The 15,246-nt window shown below is 41.8% G+C and overlaps 1 protein-coding gene across 1 annotated transcript in view; it reads left to right on the top strand.

Annotated features, from left to right (window-relative positions):
* The window catches only part of Atp8b1 (ATPase, aminophospholipid transporter, class I, type 8B, member 1), a 104,896-nt gene that overhangs the window by 67,548 nt on the left and 22,102 nt on the right, over positions 1-15,246 (top strand). The window contains exons 10-16 of the mRNA XM_013019029.1: positions 42-200; positions 479-567; positions 3,535-3,725; positions 8,205-8,413; positions 9,788-9,831; positions 10,952-11,108; positions 14,229-14,417. Of these exons, the coding sequence (XP_012874483.1) occupies positions 42-200; positions 479-567; positions 3,535-3,725; positions 8,205-8,413; positions 9,788-9,831; positions 10,952-11,108; positions 14,229-14,417 (1,038 nt within the window). The remainder of the gene's footprint in view (positions 1-41; positions 201-478; positions 568-3,534; positions 3,726-8,204; positions 8,414-9,787; positions 9,832-10,951; positions 11,109-14,228; positions 14,418-15,246) is intronic.

Genomic DNA, 15,246 nt, shown 5'->3' with positions numbered 1-15,246 from the left:
GAAAAAAAATCTAAATTCTTAAATCCTGTGTTTCCTAAAAGGTTTTATTGAATGTGAAGAACCCAACAACCGGCTGGATAAGTTTACGGGAACATTGTTTTGGAGAAACAGAAGTTTTCCCTTGGATGCTGATAAAATTTTGCTGCGAGGCTGTGTGATTAGGAACACTGACATTTGTCATGGCTTGGTCATTTTTGCAGGTATTTTTGAGACTTTCTAGGGAAATTGATCTTCTGTGAGCACTTATTTAAAAGAAAAAATTGTGGAATTTTTTGGTCTTTTTCCATCAAAGCCAAGAGTAATTTTATTCATATACTTACTAATTGATTTCCCCAACTATTGATCACCATGATTTTCTTTGTATGTAAAGTTGTATTGATACATAACCATACCCATCAATTCTGTTTGGCCTGTGGCAAGTTTTGTGCCACCATGGAAGAACTGAACAGTTGAATCACTTTGGATTTTCTGTTTTTAGGTGCTGACACTAAGATAATGAAGAACAGTGGAAAAACCAGATTTAAAAGAACTAAAATCGATTACTTGATGAACTACATGGTGTACACGGTATTTATGTTCCATTTTAGTAGATGAGGGGTTAGACTGCTGCCATCTGCTCTAATTTTCTTATGGTTTCCTAGTGCAAAGAAATCTGACGTCTTTAGATGAGGAGAACAATATTTGGGTGCTCCAGGCCTAGGAGCTCAGAAATGCTATTCTTCTAGTAGGACAGACCCCTGTGAGAGGAAAATTACACATGTGGACTATCTGTCCCAAGTACTTTGGTGTCTAGAGTACAACTGGTTAAAAATTAGAGAAAGCCAGGTACCAGTGGCTCACATCTGTACTCAGGAGGCTGAGATCTGAGGATTACAGTTTGCAGCCAGCCTAGCAGAAAAGCCTGTGAGACTCCCATCTCCAATTAGTCAGTGAAAAGCCAAAGAGGAAGCATGGCTCCAGTGGTAGAGTATCAGCCTTGAGCAAAAATGCTAAAGGAGCATGCCCAGGCCTTGAGTTCAGGCTCCAGCACTGGAAAAAAAAATCAGGGCATTATTATTTAACAGGTTGAGGATCCCAAACAAAGGATAAGGTAGATTTGTTTCCTGTAATTATATTTTTCATAAATGCAAACTTCAACTACATTTCCTTCTCCTGCTTCTTCTTGTTTGGTGTGTAGCATACACAATATAACTTCATATATTCCAAACACAAGACAAGGCTAAAAAGAAGGTATATAGAAGGGCCTCAAGACCATGTCTAAGTTTGATGCTGTATAAGAAGAACTCACAGAATTTGGCACATAGCTGTGCTCATAGTGATGACTTATTACAGCAAAAGGACACAAAGCGAGATCAGAAAAATACCAGGCACAGGGCAAAGTCCAGAAGAAATCAGACAGAGGCCTCTAAGAGTTCTTTCCCAAAGGAGTCACCTACAAGCCAATTCCCCCACCCCACCCCCAGCAGTGACTTGTGACCATGTGTGTGTCTTCCAGAAAAGCTCATTAGAGTCTCTTACCTAGCACTGGTTATGTTGGTACCACCTGCCCGGCAGACACCAACATTCTAAGACTTCCTAAAGGAATGCAGGTGGTTAGCATACATAATGTTGTTTACACATTTAAGTTCAGTGGGCCATTCATATCAGATAAGAAATAAAAACCCAGGAAGCTCTCCCCAAACTGAAGCATCCAATTGCCAGCCAAAGGCCAACCTGACAAGCAGACCTTCTGAGGAGAGGAGTCTCAGGTCTTCCATGTTACGTCTTTTCTGCACACAGGTGACTCCCAAATATTAAGCAGTTCTCCAACATCCTTAGGTTACAGATATTTAGTTCAGTTTGATTATGTAAATTCTTAGGGACTTAGAACTCTTCGAGTAATATAATCATTTAAGAAACAGCTCCTTTTTCCCCTGCTCTCAGATTTCATGAAAATTTTGCTGGAACTTAGCATCTTCATCTTTAGTTGGCCTGGTCATGTTCCTGGCCATGGTCAAGGTCATAGTCAAGGTCATGGTCTTGTGTAGAACATTTATAAAGGGCTCATCTTCTCCATGCCAACTTGCTTTGAGACATAGAACTTTCAGAATCAGTGTCCAGAAATGTAATAGGTCCCAGAAATTTCATTCCTACTCCAAATACTCAAAAACAGTAGGACAGTTGACTTTTGAATGTGCCCCATAAATATATGTTCATCTATTTCACAACATAGTTCTTTTGGTCTTGCTCCTTCCTTCCTTCCTTCCTTCCTTCCTTCCTTCCTTCCTTCCTTCCTTCCTTCCTCTCTTTCTTCTCTCTTTCTTCCTCTCTTTCTTTAATTTCTTTCTTTCTTTCTTTCTTTCTTTCTTTCTTTCTTTCTTTCTTTCTTTCTTTCTTTCTTTCTTTCTTTCTTTCTTTCTTTCTTTCTTTCCACCCTGGGGCTTAAGCTCTGGGCCTGAGCACTGTCCCTTAGCTCTTCAGCTCAAGGTGAATGCTCTACCACTTGAGCCACAGTGCCACTTCCGGTTTCCTGGCGGTTTATTGGAAATAAGAGTCTCACAGATTTTCCTGCCCGGGCTGGCTTTGAACCATGATCCTCAGATCTCAGCCTCCTGAGTAGCTAGGATTACAGGCGTGAGCCACCAGCGCCCAGCTTGGTCTTGCTTCTTAAGTAGTCTTGTTTACTGTACCATCTCATCCTTATGACATTGTAGCTTCAGGAATAATTATGCAAATATGGATGACATTTCTGTGCTCTAAAAAAATTTTTTTTAATCCAAGCCTGTAATCTCAGGCTTCTGGGGCCTAAGGTAGAAAGATGGAGAGTTTGAAGCCAGCTTGAGCTATGTAACAAGACCCTGTCTCAAAAATCAAAACAAAGACGTAAAATATTTCCATGCAATATTTTCTGTAAGAATCCCAATTCAGCATTGTCTGAAACTGTTTCAGGCAGGGTAGAATATCTTCTGGTATTGTTCAAACCAAAAGTAATTGAAGGGGATATGACAGCACCTTCTCTTTTGAAAGATAATTTGGGGAATAAAACTTTGCTTTATACATGTACTATAAACCAATCAATCATAACAAATAGACTCCTAAAGCATTCTTGTAGTACTGTTTTGCTTTGTTTTATTTTATTGTGCCAGTAATGAGGCATGAAATTAGGGCCTTAGACATTCCCTTAGCTTTTTTCACTCAGGGCTAGCACTCTACCACTTGATCCATACCTTCACTTCTAGCTTTTTGCTGGTTAATTGGCAATAAGAGTCTCAGGGAGGGGATATTTCTGTCCAGGCTGACTTCAAACCAGGATCTTCATATCTCAACCTCCTAGGTAGCTGGGATTATAGGAATGAGCCACTCATCCCTGGCACACATATTCCTGTTTTATATATATATATATATATATATATATATATATATATATATATATATATATATATATATATAATAGTCTACTAAATCACAAACATGGAAGTACTGCATAAAGTTCATGAGCATCTATGAAATGCATGGGGTGGAAATTCACCTGTTTCAATGTTTTCTGCCTTCTAGATTTTTGTTGTCCTCATCCTGCTTTCTGCTGGCCTTGCCATCGGCCATGCTTACTGGGAAGCACAAGTTGGCAATTATTCTTGGTACCTCTATGATGGAGAAAATGCCACGCCTTCCTACCGGGGATTCCTGAATTTCTGGGGCTACATCATTGTGCTGAACACCATGGTGCCCATCTCTCTCTATGTCAGGTAACGACTGTCCTCCCCTGGGTGTCTGGTCTTCGGGCGAGACTATAGTCTCTTTCCACAACTTCATGTGAGTGATCATTGTTCCAAAGGTCAAAAGGAAACAAGAAAGTAACTTGTGCTTCAGAACTGAGGGTAAGATAGAGAAAGGAAATGAGCGTCTGAGAATCTCTCGGTGCTAGGCACTGCCTATCTTATCCTCTTTGAAGATAAAGTCACTGATATGCCAAGGTCAAAGGCAAAAGTTATTCCGTTGGTGTGATTTTTTTCTTAGTGGATTCCAAAGCCCAAGCTTCAAAAAGAGCCTGGGAGAAGGGGAAAATTTTACATGTCATGGAAAAACTTACATCCCTTTTTGATGATCCCCATCCTCCTGTCCTTATCAAAGCCTTCCTTATTACTGTCTGTCACACCCAAGCTGGCAATCAAAGTACCCACCTTCCTGCCACTACCCTTTGGTGAGAAAGAAGGTCCTTGCTTTGCTTCAACCTCTCAAAATGTTGTTTCTCTTCTCAGTAGCACAACAAAGTAGTCACAACAAAGTTGACATAGTGGCTCATGCCTATGATCCTAGCTACTTAAGATGCTGAGATCTGAGGATCATAGTTTGAAGACAGCCTGGGGAGAAAAGTCTCTGAGACTCCTATCTCCATTTAACTAACAAAGAAACAAGAAGTGGAGCTATGGCTCAAATGGTCGAGTGTTCACCTTGAGCAAAAGCTCAGGGACAGTTCTCAGGCCCTGAGTTCAAACCTCAGGACTGGCACCAAAAAAAAAAAAAGGAAGAAAGGAAGAAAGAAAGGAAGGAAGGAAGGAAGGAAGGAAGGAAGGAAGGAAGGAAGGAAGGAAGGAAGGAAAAAAGAAAGATAGGAAGGAAGGAAAGAAAGAAAAAGAGAGAGGGAGGGTAGGAGAGAGGGAGGAAGAAAAGGAAGGAAGAAAAGGAAGGAAGGAAGGGAGGAAGGAGGGGAGGGAGGAAGAAAGGAAGGAAGGGAGGGAGGAAGAAAAGGAAGGAAGGAAGGAGAAAAAAGTACTAACAAGTATCAATAGCTTTGTTTGATGATATTTCTTCATTTTCTCCTTTTTCTTTCTTTTATATCAAAGTTCACTGCTACTGTCCAATTGGATTTCAGAGCTTTTGGGGGTATAGGGCGAGGAGAGGGGGGAACTGTGCCTTGGAATATACCCAGCAGCCAGAGTGAGTTCTTGGTTTCAATAAATCATAGCCCTGTGGTACCTGGGATCTCACATGCAGACCTGTAATTAGCAGCATGTGTTTTATGTTAATTTTATTACGTGGGCATTTGTTTTGTTTTTAATTTTATTACATGTAATTACTGTTGCTTTCCTCCTGCGAAGGAAGGCCCTGGGGCCGCCATGGGTCCTCTGGCCACTTGAATAAAAACTGACACCCCTGTGAAGGGAGCGCACATATGTACTGCACAGATTCTGTGCCAAGCTTTCAATGTGTGCTATAAAATACATAGTATATGGGCTGGGAAGGTGGCTCAGTGGTAGAGCGCTAGCCTTGAGCTGCAGAGCTGCCGGACAGCGCCCAAGCCCAGAGTTCAGGCCCCATGACTGGACCCCAAAAAAATAAAATAAAATACATAGTATCCTTTATGTCATTTGAGGATTTAAAAAGTGATATTACTAGATGAATGCGATTCCTTTATTTCTTTGAGAAATAAAGATCTTTCCAAAGCAGATGTCAGATCAAGTTTTTCCAAACAGAATCTCCTAATTTGTCTTCCTCTCCAAAGCAGCTTTCTGTCTCATCCAGAATAAAATCGTGGCCACAGAATCACCACGGAGGCCTAGGGGAGTCTAGGGCTCCAACTTTTCCTCAGCCCATCTCCCTGGGATCCTGCCACCCCAGGCCCTTTTATGTTCCTCCTACCACCAGACCTTTATACCTTCTCCTATCTCTGCCTAGAACAGTCTTCTCTAGATAGCTCCATGCTGCTCGTTTTTTTATTTCCTTCAGACCTCATGGAGATGTCACCTTGTTATCCTGGGCCCTCCTGGATCACCCTATTTAGCCCATCACTTCTCTTCCCTGTTGGCCTCCCTCTCTGCTTCCCCTGCTTTGATTTTCTGCAGAGAACACTCAGAACCTAATAAAAGTATAGGTTTCCTGGGTGTTTTATTTGCCTACCATGGCCAGAATGTAACCTATTTAAGGGCAAGAATTCCAGGTGCTTCATTTGTTGTTGTATCTTCCATACCTAAAATGGTGATTGGTACCCAGTAGGACCAATGGAGTGTGAAGCTCCCTTCGGTGAAATAAAGACCTTTTTCCAATTGCTGGGTATGTGAATAGCTTCTTCATACCTGAGATAGTAGCTGTGTGTTAGCCAGGCACTTGGAGGCTAAGGCAAGAGGATTATAAATATGAGGACAGTTTGGACTATATAAAAAGATCCTGCCTCAATCTTACTATCATACCTCACCCCCCAAAACCTACATAATTCCTTGGTTTTAAAAGTGAAATGAAGCCGGGCGCTGGTGGCTCACGCCTGTAATCCTAGCTACTCAGGAGGCTGAGATCTGAGGATCGCAGTTCAAAGCCAGCCCGGGCAGGAAAGACCGTGAGACTCCTATCTCCAATAAACCACCAGAAAACCGGAAGTGGCGCTGAGTGCTCACCTTGAGCTGAAGAGCTGAGGGACAGCACCCAGGCCCAGAGTTCAAGCCCCACGACAGACAAAAAAAAAAAAAAAGTGAAATGACCCTTTTAGATTGTCTTCTTTTGAACATCTATAACTTTAAAAAAAAAGTGAAATGACCCTTTTAGATTGTCTTCATTTGAACATCTATAACTTGTAAGAAAATAGAAAATAAATACACTTTTTCACAGTATGGGAACACAATATAGGAGTTCTGTGCATGAAAGACTCAATCCTGTTCGAGAACACACAGAGGTCTGTCACTCATTGGCCACTCACCCTCATGACCCTACAGCTAGTGGCAAAGGTGAACTAGCCCATCTCAGTTGTCTGGATGTGACGAGGAAGGAAGAAAGAATAAGGATGTTGCCTCTGGGGTGCTGTCTGCAGTGTCATTATGTCACTGCTCCCCAGACTCTGTGTTCCAGAGTTCCATGGCCATGGACTGACATGCTTAGAAGGATGGGGGAATCACACTCAGAAGATGCTGTGACAGAACACAAGTGACCTGAAATCAGCTTGACCTTGAAGCTGGGGAGTGGTACTTTGGATCAAGAGAACCCAGAGGCTATACACATGGCCCATAACATGGCTTATCTCCTTGAGGATGTCTTCATTTATTCAGGTTACTAGAACAAAACACCTTAGGCTGACTAACATATGAACAACAGAAATTTATTGTTATACTTCTGAAGGAAGTCCAGGAGCCAGGGATAGCCTGTTGGGTGTCTGGTGAGGACCCCCTCAGCGTCTGTGATGGCATCTTTTCTGCGATGCCATCACATGGCACAAGGGGAAAACAAGCTCCCCTCGTCCCCTTTTATAGACATCAGTCTCATTCACCAAAGCCTTGCTCTAGGAACAAACCACTTCCTCACTGCAGTTGAATTGGAGATTATGTCTCAACATATGGAGTTTGGAGGAACACTAAAAATGTTCAGACCAAAGCAGTGGATAAATGGGGTTACTTATTTGAAATATACAGCTTCAAAAAGCAAAGATCCGCTTTGGCTCACAGTTTCAGACAGTTTGGCCTGTTGGCACTTGGCTCTGTGCTTCTGTGTTGTGGTGAAGCAGAACAACCTTGTGGCAGGGTATGTAGGGGAGGAAGAGACCGCTATCTCATGGTGGACAGGAAGTAGAGAGTGTTTCAAGGAAGGGACAGGAATGAGAGAGGGAGGATATAGGAAGGGGCCAGGGCAAGATTTAGTGCTCAAAAACAGGTCCCTGTGACCTTTGTTTTCCAACTAGTCCTGTTTCCTACCTTTCACCACCAATGCTATCCTACTATAAATCTATCAAGAGATTAGTCCATTGATTAGATCAGAACGATCTGGATCTAATCCCTCAAAAATGTCATCACCAGCTGGGGTGGTAGTGGCTCACACCAGTAATCCTAGCTACTCAGGAGGCTGAGATCTGAGGCTAGCAGTTCAAAGCCAGCCTGGGAAGAAAAGTTCATGAGATACTTATTTCCAGATGACCATGGAAAACTGGGAGTAGAGCTCTGGCTCTACTTGAGCAAAAATGCTCAGGGTTAGTACCCACGTCCTGAGTTCAAGACCCATGACCAAAAAAAAAAAAACAATGCCATCACAGATCTAGAGGTGTGCTTTAACAATAATTGCCTATGCATCCCTTCATTGGATCAAACTGACAGGCAAGATGAATAATCACAATAAGCAAATCATGATTGGGGGTGTGGCTCAACATGTGCGAGGTCCTGAGTTCAAACCCCAATAGTTCTTAAAAGAAAAGTAAGGGTAAAAAGGACTACTTGCCACTCATATGCCATGAAAGAAATCTCTCTTACCAGCGTGGAGGTGATTCGTCTAGGACAGAGTCACTTCATTAACTGGGATCTGCAGATGTACTACTCTGAGAAGGACACACCTGCAAAGGCCAGGACCACCACGCTGAATGAGCAGCTCGGGCAAATCCATTACGTCTTCTCGGATAAGACGGGGACACTCACACAAAATATCATGACCTTCAAAAAATGCTGCATCAATGGACAAATCTATGGTGAGTAGGAGGGCATTGAGAGGAAAAGAGAAAAATCAGAGGTCAAGTTCAGAACTACACCCTCGATGACAAGATTCAGATGTAGTTTGGGTCTGAAATAGAAGGGATGGTTGACTATTGAATCATAATGGAAGCTTCATTCCTTGTGTACTGCCTGGAACACAGCCTGCCTTGCTGAAGTTGCTGGTGCCCTTGCTTTGTGCAGTCATGTGGATATGGGCATCTCTAGTCCACTGCCAAAGAGCATCCTGGGCACTGTTAGGAAAACCTGTATGGCAGAGGTCAACAGTCAGAAACAGATCCTTAAAAAGCCAAAAGCAATTGCCCTCCGGGTCCCATAGTTCACATCTATAATCCCATCTACTCAGGATGCTGAGAACTGAGAATCAAGTCTAGAAGCCATCCTGGGAAGAGAATTCTAAGAGACTGTTGTCTTCTATTATCTAGTAGAATGCCAAAAGTAGAGGTGTGGCTTAAGTGGGAGAGGGCCAGCCTTGAGTGGAAAAAGCTAAGGGATGTGCCCAGGTTCTGCGTTCAAACCCTAGTACTTACACAAAACTCAATTGCCATGTGATCAGCAATTCCACTTCTAAGTATATATCATACTGAAAGGAGTTGGGAACCAAGACCCAGAGAGATTTGTGCACCCAGTTTCACCACAGCATTACTTACAATAGCCAAAAGAAAGAAAGAACCAAAGTGCCAATCCATGAATGAACAGATAAGTAAAATGTGCTATACACAGACAGTAGGAACTATTTGGCCTTATAAAAGAAGAAAATTGTATCTGTGCTTTGATATGGACAAATCCTCAGGGCATTGTGCTGAGTGATATAAGCCAATCTCTCTGTCTCTCTCTCTCTCTCTCTCTCTCTCTCTCTCTCCCACGCACGCACTCACTCACTCACAAAAAGGTCAGTGTCATGTGATTACATTTAGAGTAGTCAAAGTAGAATGATTCCTAAAGACAAAGTAGAGTAGTAGCTATCTCCAATTAACCACCAGAAAACTGGAAGTGGTGCTGTGGCTCAAATAGAGTGCTAGCCTTGAGCTGAAGAGCTCAGGGACAGGGCCCAGGCCCAGAGTTCAAGCCCCAAGACTGACAAAAATAAAAAACAAAACACCTAGACTGGGGTGGCAAACTTGTTCTGTGAAAAGCTAGATCATAGGTATTTTGTCCTTGCAGGCCCTATATGGCCTCTATCAAGTATTAGCAATTTTTCACTTTTTTCCACCTATTGGAAAATGTGAAAACCATATCTAAAAATAGTTCATGACATCTAAATCACCACTTTTGCCATAGACACAAACTGGGCAGGCAGAGTCTGTGAATGCCATGGATACTCAACTTGTTTTGTCCTGTTTGTTTCTCAGGAGATCATCGAGATGTTTCTCAACATAATCATAGCAAGATAGAGGTGAGTTCTGCAAATTAAGGAGTGATTGGAGATGTGTTTTCTAAAGCTGTATGGATAAATTTCCTCCAAACTGTGTGGCCTAAAGCAACAAGAATTTATTCTTACAGTTGTGGAGGCCAAAGCGTTAAGTGCTATATTCTATGGGGCATGAGTGGCTCACGCCTGCAATCCTAGCTATTCAGGAGGCTGAGACCTGAGGATCATAGTTCGAAGCCAGCCTGGGCAAGAAAGTCTTTGAAACTCTTACCTCCAAGGAAAGTCTGTGAGACTCTTTTATCTCCAATTAACTACCAGAAAACCAAAAGTGGCTCTGTGGCTCAAGTGGCACAGTACTAGCTTTGATCAAAATTGCACATGGACAGCACTTAGTCCCTAAGTTCATGTCTCAGGATTGGCACCAAAAAAAGGGAAAAAAGTTGTATTGTTACTAAAAGCTCTTAGGGGAGGATCTTTTCTGAGATCTAATCATTTGTAGCAGTTTTGGGGAGCCCCAGGCTTGTAGAAACAAAACCAAAATCTCTGCCTCTGTCCTCAAATGTTTTTCCTAGGTGTCTATGTGTGGTTCTTTCCAGCCATCCATTTTATCCCAATATGATTGCATATGAACTTGATTGCATCTACAAAGCCTGTGTTTCCAAATAAGATCAAATCCATTGGTACCTGTTAGAGCTTCCCTGGATCTGTTAGCAGGACACAACTCGACCTCCAACATGGTTCTTTTAATCTTAAAATGGGTATCAACTTCCTAATATGCTACAATGTGCTCAAGACTCTAGGTGAATTTTACATAATTCAAAAACTTGGCTTTAGCCAAGTGCCAGTGGCTCACGCCTTTAATCTTAGCTGCTTAGAAGGCTGAGATTTGAGGATCACAGTTTGGAGCCAGCCTAGGCTGGAAAGTCTGTGAGACTCTTATCACCAATAAAGTAAAAGAAAAAAAAATCTGGAAATGGAGCTGTGGCTCAAGGGAGCAGGACACTAATCTTGAGCTCTGAGTTCAGGCCCCAGGTCTAGCACAAAAACAAAACAAAAAACAACCTTGGCTTCAAAGAAGAGTTTATTTGTTTTAATCTAAAATTATTTTTTAATGTATTGTCTTTCCCTTTTCCATTTCTTCCAGCAAGTTGATTTTAGCTGGAATACATTTGCTGATGGGAAGCTAGCATTTCACGACCATTATCTTATTGAGCAAATTCAGTCAGGGAAAGAGCCAGAAGTCCGGCAGTTCTTCTTCTTGCTTGCAGTCTGCCACACTGTCATGGTGGAAAGAGCTGATGGTGAGTATTTCTCTGGCCTCTCACATACTGGAGGTCAGTTTTTAGTTTGCAGGTGACTCACACTTAATGATTCAAATGCTTATCAAGTTGTTCTTATGAAAAGTCTGTCTCATATTTGTTCAAGCAATGAATAATTATGAGAATCTACTATAGACCCTATTTGAAATAAATCATGAAATTAGTCCCTTCTTTCCTTCTCCTCTCTCTCCCTCCTTCACCATCTTCCTTCCCCTCTTCCCTCCCTCCCTTCCTCCTTCCCTTCCTTCCTCCCTTCTTCCCTTCCTTCCTTCCAATTGAAATCAAAGCCTTGGTTATAATCAGCCAGTGCTCTGCCACTGAGCTACATTCCCAGCCTAAAACAAACTTCTTTTTTTCTGTAAGTTTACAGGTGATTCAGTTATAACTGTGCATGTGTTTTTCATGTTAGAAATGAAATTTTATCTTTAAAACATATCATTGGCTCTTGAATTATGATAGAAGAATCAAAATATCTCTGCCACATTGTTAATGTTTATTGGGTATATAAAATCAAGCCTTATCTTTATCACATGTGGACTTTAATCTTGAACAACGCTTCCTACATAATGATTTTAGAGATTTGCTTTTATTTCCAGATTCAGATAATATCAGCCAAAAAAAAAAAAAAAAAAGCCTGGGCCTTCTTAAGATGTCTTTTTCCTTCCAAGGATGATAATTAATGGGAGTTTTTATATGAATAGGCACAGCTAGAGTTCACATTCCTTTACAGAATTCTTTTAAAAATGTCTTTATTGGGGCTGGGAAGATGGCTCAGTGGTAGAGTGCTTGCCTTGCATTCCTGAGGCCCTGGGTTCGATTCCTCAGCACCACATAAGCAAAAAGAAAAAAGCCGGAAGTGGCACTGTGGTTCAAGTGGTAGAGCGCTAGCCTTGAGCTGAAGAGCTGAGGGACAGCGCCCAGGCCCAGAGTTCAGGCCCCACGACCGGACCCCCAAAAAAATAAAAATAAAAAAATAAAAATAAAAATGTCTTTATTTTTCTGTAGATGTACAAAGCATTTTCAGTTTCAGAAGTAAGATTATGACTTTATAGAATTCTTAACTCCAATGTGTGCCAGCTTGGTACAGCAAGCTTGTCCAATAACAATAAAAATGATTCATTTTTATCACTGACACAACAAATTATATATGATGTATGTATGCATAGTGTAGAAAGAATGATGGGAGGTAATTCTTTCAATGTACCTTTAATGAAGCACAGCCCATTTTCACATCATTGATCTATTTTCTAAATTTTACTTCAGTCACTGCATCGTATCCAAATCCCTCTTTATAAGCCCCCTTGATATTTCATATTAAACAGAGATCTGAGGATCACAGTTCAAAGCCAGCCCAGGCAGGAAAGTCCATGAGATTCTTATCTCCCATTAGCCACCAAAAAGCCAGAAGTGGAGGTAGAGTACTAGCCCTGAGTATAAAAGCTCAAGGACAGTATCCAGGCCCTAAGTTCAAGCCCCAGGACAGGCGCACACGCACACACACACACACACACACACACACACACACACACAGATGAAATCTCAAGAGAAGGAATACGCATAAAAGATTGGACATGTGGGACTAGGTGCCAGTGGCTCATGATTGTAACCTGAGCTGCACAGGAAGCTAGGTGCCTGGCTAAGCATCATTTTTGTTTGCTTTGCTTTCATAATCCACAGATTAGTCTCTAAAGAAAGGTAAAAGTACAATGCATACAGTTTCCTGCAGAGGATTATTATGGTCCAAGTTTCTTCCTGATAACCTAAGATGAAGTTTGAACAAATCTAGACAGTTCTTCCCTTTTCCTCTAAGCCTGCAAGTTTGTGTTATATTACCAAAGCACAATGGGAGGATTTTCCTTTTCCTGTGATGATAAAATTATCCAGGTGCTGGCTCTCATAGAACTGTCTCATGTGTGGATACCTCACCAGCTTTTGTTATTTGTTCCTTTTTTGTTGTTGGAAATATGTTTGGTGTCAATATTATGTGAAAGATCACAGACTGAGCCAGCTAAAGTTGTATAGAGATACTTTGTTCTCGCTGCTGCTTGCTTAGCTCTGGGTAAACAGTTTGCCTTCTGTGTGTATGTTTGTAGAATGGCTAGATTTAGCAAGTAAGTTTATAATTTCTGGTGCATGACTTTCTGGATGAACAAATAGCTTGCAGTGTCATGTGTAATTAACACTGGCTCACTCTGGAGGCTGAAGGAGGATAGGTTGGATCTAGGAGTATGAGACCAGCCTGGGTAACACAGTGATAAAGATAAAAGCAAAAGTCAACAAGACTGACTTAATGAGAATGAAGTATCTTATTATTAATGAAAAAAAGGGAAAGTGTAATTCTACCTAGCGCTTTTCACCCTGGAACGTTCTGCTCTTACTGGTAGTTTTCCATAGGAAAAATTGTCATACGTCCATGGCCTACCTCCTGCTCATGCGAGTATGACAGTTGAATGACCTTTAATATAAAAGTCACTGGCTATGGAAAGACTTCTGTTTTGAGGCAGAATAATTAAGCAGGAAATAGATAGTCTTGAGTAGACCAAGGATTTCTTTTTAATTTTTATTGAAGCTGGGTGCTGGTGGCTCATGACTATGATCCTAGCTGAGATCTAAGGGTTGTGGTTCAAAGCCAGCCCGGGCAGGAGAGTCCATGAGACTCTTATTTCCAATGAGCCACCAAAACACTGGAAGTCGATCTGTGGCTCAAAGTGGTAGAGTGACAACTTTGAACAAAAAAGCTCAAGTATAGGACCCAGACTCTAAGTTCAAGCCCCCATGACCAACAAGACCAACAACAACAAAAATTCTTGAAGTATTACTGTATCTATCATTAAACAGCTCAGTAAACATATCCTTGAAGCTAGGATTATGAATGTGTTCCACAGCACCTGGCTTGGCCAGCTGTTTAATTTTCAGTTTCTATTTGCTGTTTACCATCCAACATAAACATCTCAAGTTTAAGGCATTTTTTTATTTTGGCCAAATCTTTGTTTTCTGGGCGGTACACTGGTCTCTGCAGAGGATCCTTGGCTCGGATCTCAGGGATGGCCTCAGCCCCGCTTCACAGCTGTGCTGGGATTTCTCTCCTGCTTCTCTTGGCAGGTCAGATCAACTACCAGGCGGCCTCTCCCGACGAAGGAGCCCTAGTCAACGCTGCCAGGAACTTTGGCTTTGCCTTCCTTGCCAGGACGCAGAACACCATCACCATCAGCGAGCTGGGCACAGAAAGGACCTACAGTGTTTTGGCCATCTTAGATTTCAACAGTGACAGGAAGCGGATGTCTATCATTGGTAGGTCTTTAGACCCAGTCTCTGAATCCTTGCATTCCATGTTGCTTTGCTCTTCGTTTAATTTCTCAGCACCAAGAGAAAGCGGGTAATGAGTGGATGGACCATTCTCAAAGCCTACTTACTTACTCTAGAATAACCCAAGGTAGCTGTGGAAGCTCACAGTGGTACCCAAGGGATGGGGGGGGGGGTGGAGAATTCAGTGCTTAGGTGTCAGTCATACCTCTTGACAACAGGCCATTAAATAGAGAGGATAATCCTGTCCTGTGTTGAAATACTTTTCCATAAGTAACTGGAAATGATTTCACACTCACAGAAAAGTTGTAAGGATGGTAGAAAGAACCCTTCTTTGTTAACGATTGCCACGTTTTTTCTTTGTCAATATCCTTTATATACAGGTTTGTATCTTTTGAACCATTGGAGAATAAATTTACAAGCCCAGTGTTCCTCTTCCCTAAATGCTTCAGTAGGTATTTTATCAGAATAAGAACCTACGTACACGTGTTTACTCCCACCCCATATATGTTTTAGCTAATAGTTATCACAATCAGAAATTTTAGCTGGATGCTAGCGGCTTATGCCTGTTATCCTAGTGACTCAGGAAGCTGAGATCTGAGGACCCAGGTTTGAAAAAGTCCAGGTGGACAAATCTGAGAGATCCTTATCTCCAATTAACCAGCAAAAATGAGAACTGGAGGTTTAGCTCAAGTGGTAGGACACCAACCAAGGAGACGAAAGGTCATGAATTTAAGCTCTAGTACTGGAAGGAAAGAAAGAAAGAAAGAAAGAAAGAAAGAAAGAAAGAAAGAAAGAAAGAAAGAAAGAAAGAAAG

Source organism: Dipodomys ordii, unplaced genomic scaffold (genome assembly GCF_000151885.1).
Source record: "Dipodomys ordii isolate 6190 unplaced genomic scaffold, Dord_2.0 Scaffold43, whole genome shotgun sequence".
NCBI lineage: Eukaryota > Metazoa > Chordata > Mammalia > Rodentia > Heteromyidae > Dipodomys > Dipodomys ordii.
Note: the sequence above shows the minus strand (reverse complement) of the source record. Positions and strands in the feature narration are given on the sequence as shown.